This window comes from Habropoda laboriosa, unplaced genomic scaffold (genome assembly GCF_001263275.1).
Source record: "Habropoda laboriosa isolate 0110345459 unplaced genomic scaffold, ASM126327v1 scaffold561, whole genome shotgun sequence".
NCBI lineage: Eukaryota > Metazoa > Arthropoda > Insecta > Hymenoptera > Apidae > Habropoda > Habropoda laboriosa.
In genome coordinates, this window is record NW_017100686.1 from 36,990 (window position 1) to 38,483 (window position 1,494).

The 1,494-nt window shown below is 26.6% G+C and overlaps 1 protein-coding gene across 1 annotated transcript in view; it reads left to right on the top strand.

Annotated features, from left to right (window-relative positions):
• Positions 1-1,475, top strand: part of LOC108576856 (WASH complex subunit strumpellin) — a 5,129-nt gene extending 3,654 nt beyond the window's left edge. The window contains 5 exon segments of the mRNA XM_017939919.1: positions 5-267; positions 354-537; positions 622-842; positions 931-1,084; positions 1,322-1,475. Coding sequence (XP_017795408.1) covers positions 5-267; positions 354-537; positions 622-842; positions 931-1,084; positions 1,322-1,475 — 976 coding nt within the window.
• Positions 1,476-1,494: the final 19 nt, after the last annotated feature.

A 1,494-nucleotide genomic window follows, 5' to 3' on the forward strand; every position in this document is an offset into this window, starting at 1 on the left:
TTAGAACAACTATATATATTGAACATTCTCTTGCCTGGTATGATCTCAAAACGCAAACAGAAGTATTAAATTATAAAATTTTTTCAAGAACATTAGAAGCAATTGGTACACCTGGTTTAACAGGACTTGACAAACTTATTTCATATTATATTATTGCTGAAATAAACAATATAATAAATTATATAGAGAAGAATATTCGTAATAAAACGTGGACATCCACAATTGATCATTTCGATGCAATATTAACTTCTATGGATATTCATAAAGGTGTGTTATTTTGGGACATATCGTATTTACAGTTACATGTTTGTAATAAGTTATGAAAATTTATTTTATTAAATGTATGTACTTAGGTAATGTATCGAAACTTCATAGTTCTATCTTTACTCAAACAAATAAATTCTGCCCTCAACTATTAGAATGGATATTAAAAGTTGGGCATTATCAACTTCTTAAAAAGAAAATAGCATATGAATTAAACACTGCTTGTAAATTTGAAGCAAAACACATGGAAGCAGCACTTCAAACATTAAACAAGTATGCATAAACAATAACTTAAACAGTTGTCTAATTATGTTAACATACAAATGTTTTTACTCTTTATAATTTTACGATTTCTAGAGCTATTTTATTTGAAATTGATAAACAATATAATAGTGACCAAAATGAAGCTGAAAAAAATGATTTATTACATGAACTTAATACTAGATTAGATTGGGCTGGTATAAATAATCCTCATAACAATATTTATGTTAAATCACCAAACATAAATAATATTGAACTTATTATGTTTTTACTTACTATATTACAATTACCTAAACTGTATTATTGCAAAAATACAGGTAATTACAAAAATATACATCAAATTTAAATTTATATTAATCTGTGCTGGTATAAATTATTCTTATATTAATGATGGAACTGTTACAGGAAGTCTTTTGAGTAAAAAATCACAAGATCCTCTTGATGCTGTTGTTTTTGTTATTGGAATACAAACTATACTACGTCAATGTACTTTTTCCGCAATGACGCGCTATGTTAAATATCTTTGTACGTACGTTCTTTCGTGTGTTACCCCGGATGGGTATGTAAATATTTTATAGTATATTTAAGTTAAAAAAATATATATGCAGACTGTCCTATGTAAGTATTACCCTGATAAAAACTTTTAATTGACGAAAGTTAAATATAATTCAACTTTTGTTTAACACAATTTTTTGTAAAGTTTAAGGAAAGTGTTGATTGTGGCAAAACTTACCTGAGACACTCTGTATATTTTTATATTCTATGTATGTTTTAACATTATTGTTGTTATTTGAAGTGCAAAAACAGGAAATGATGGAGAATCCGAAGGGACTAATACTTTACATATTTTGGAGTTACTTATAAAATATTGCGGTATATCACAATCGCTTATACTCAGAGAAATTCCTATAATCATCATGGATCACTTCCAAGCCAAGAGTGCTAGATAAAATGTTAATTTAAAATAAT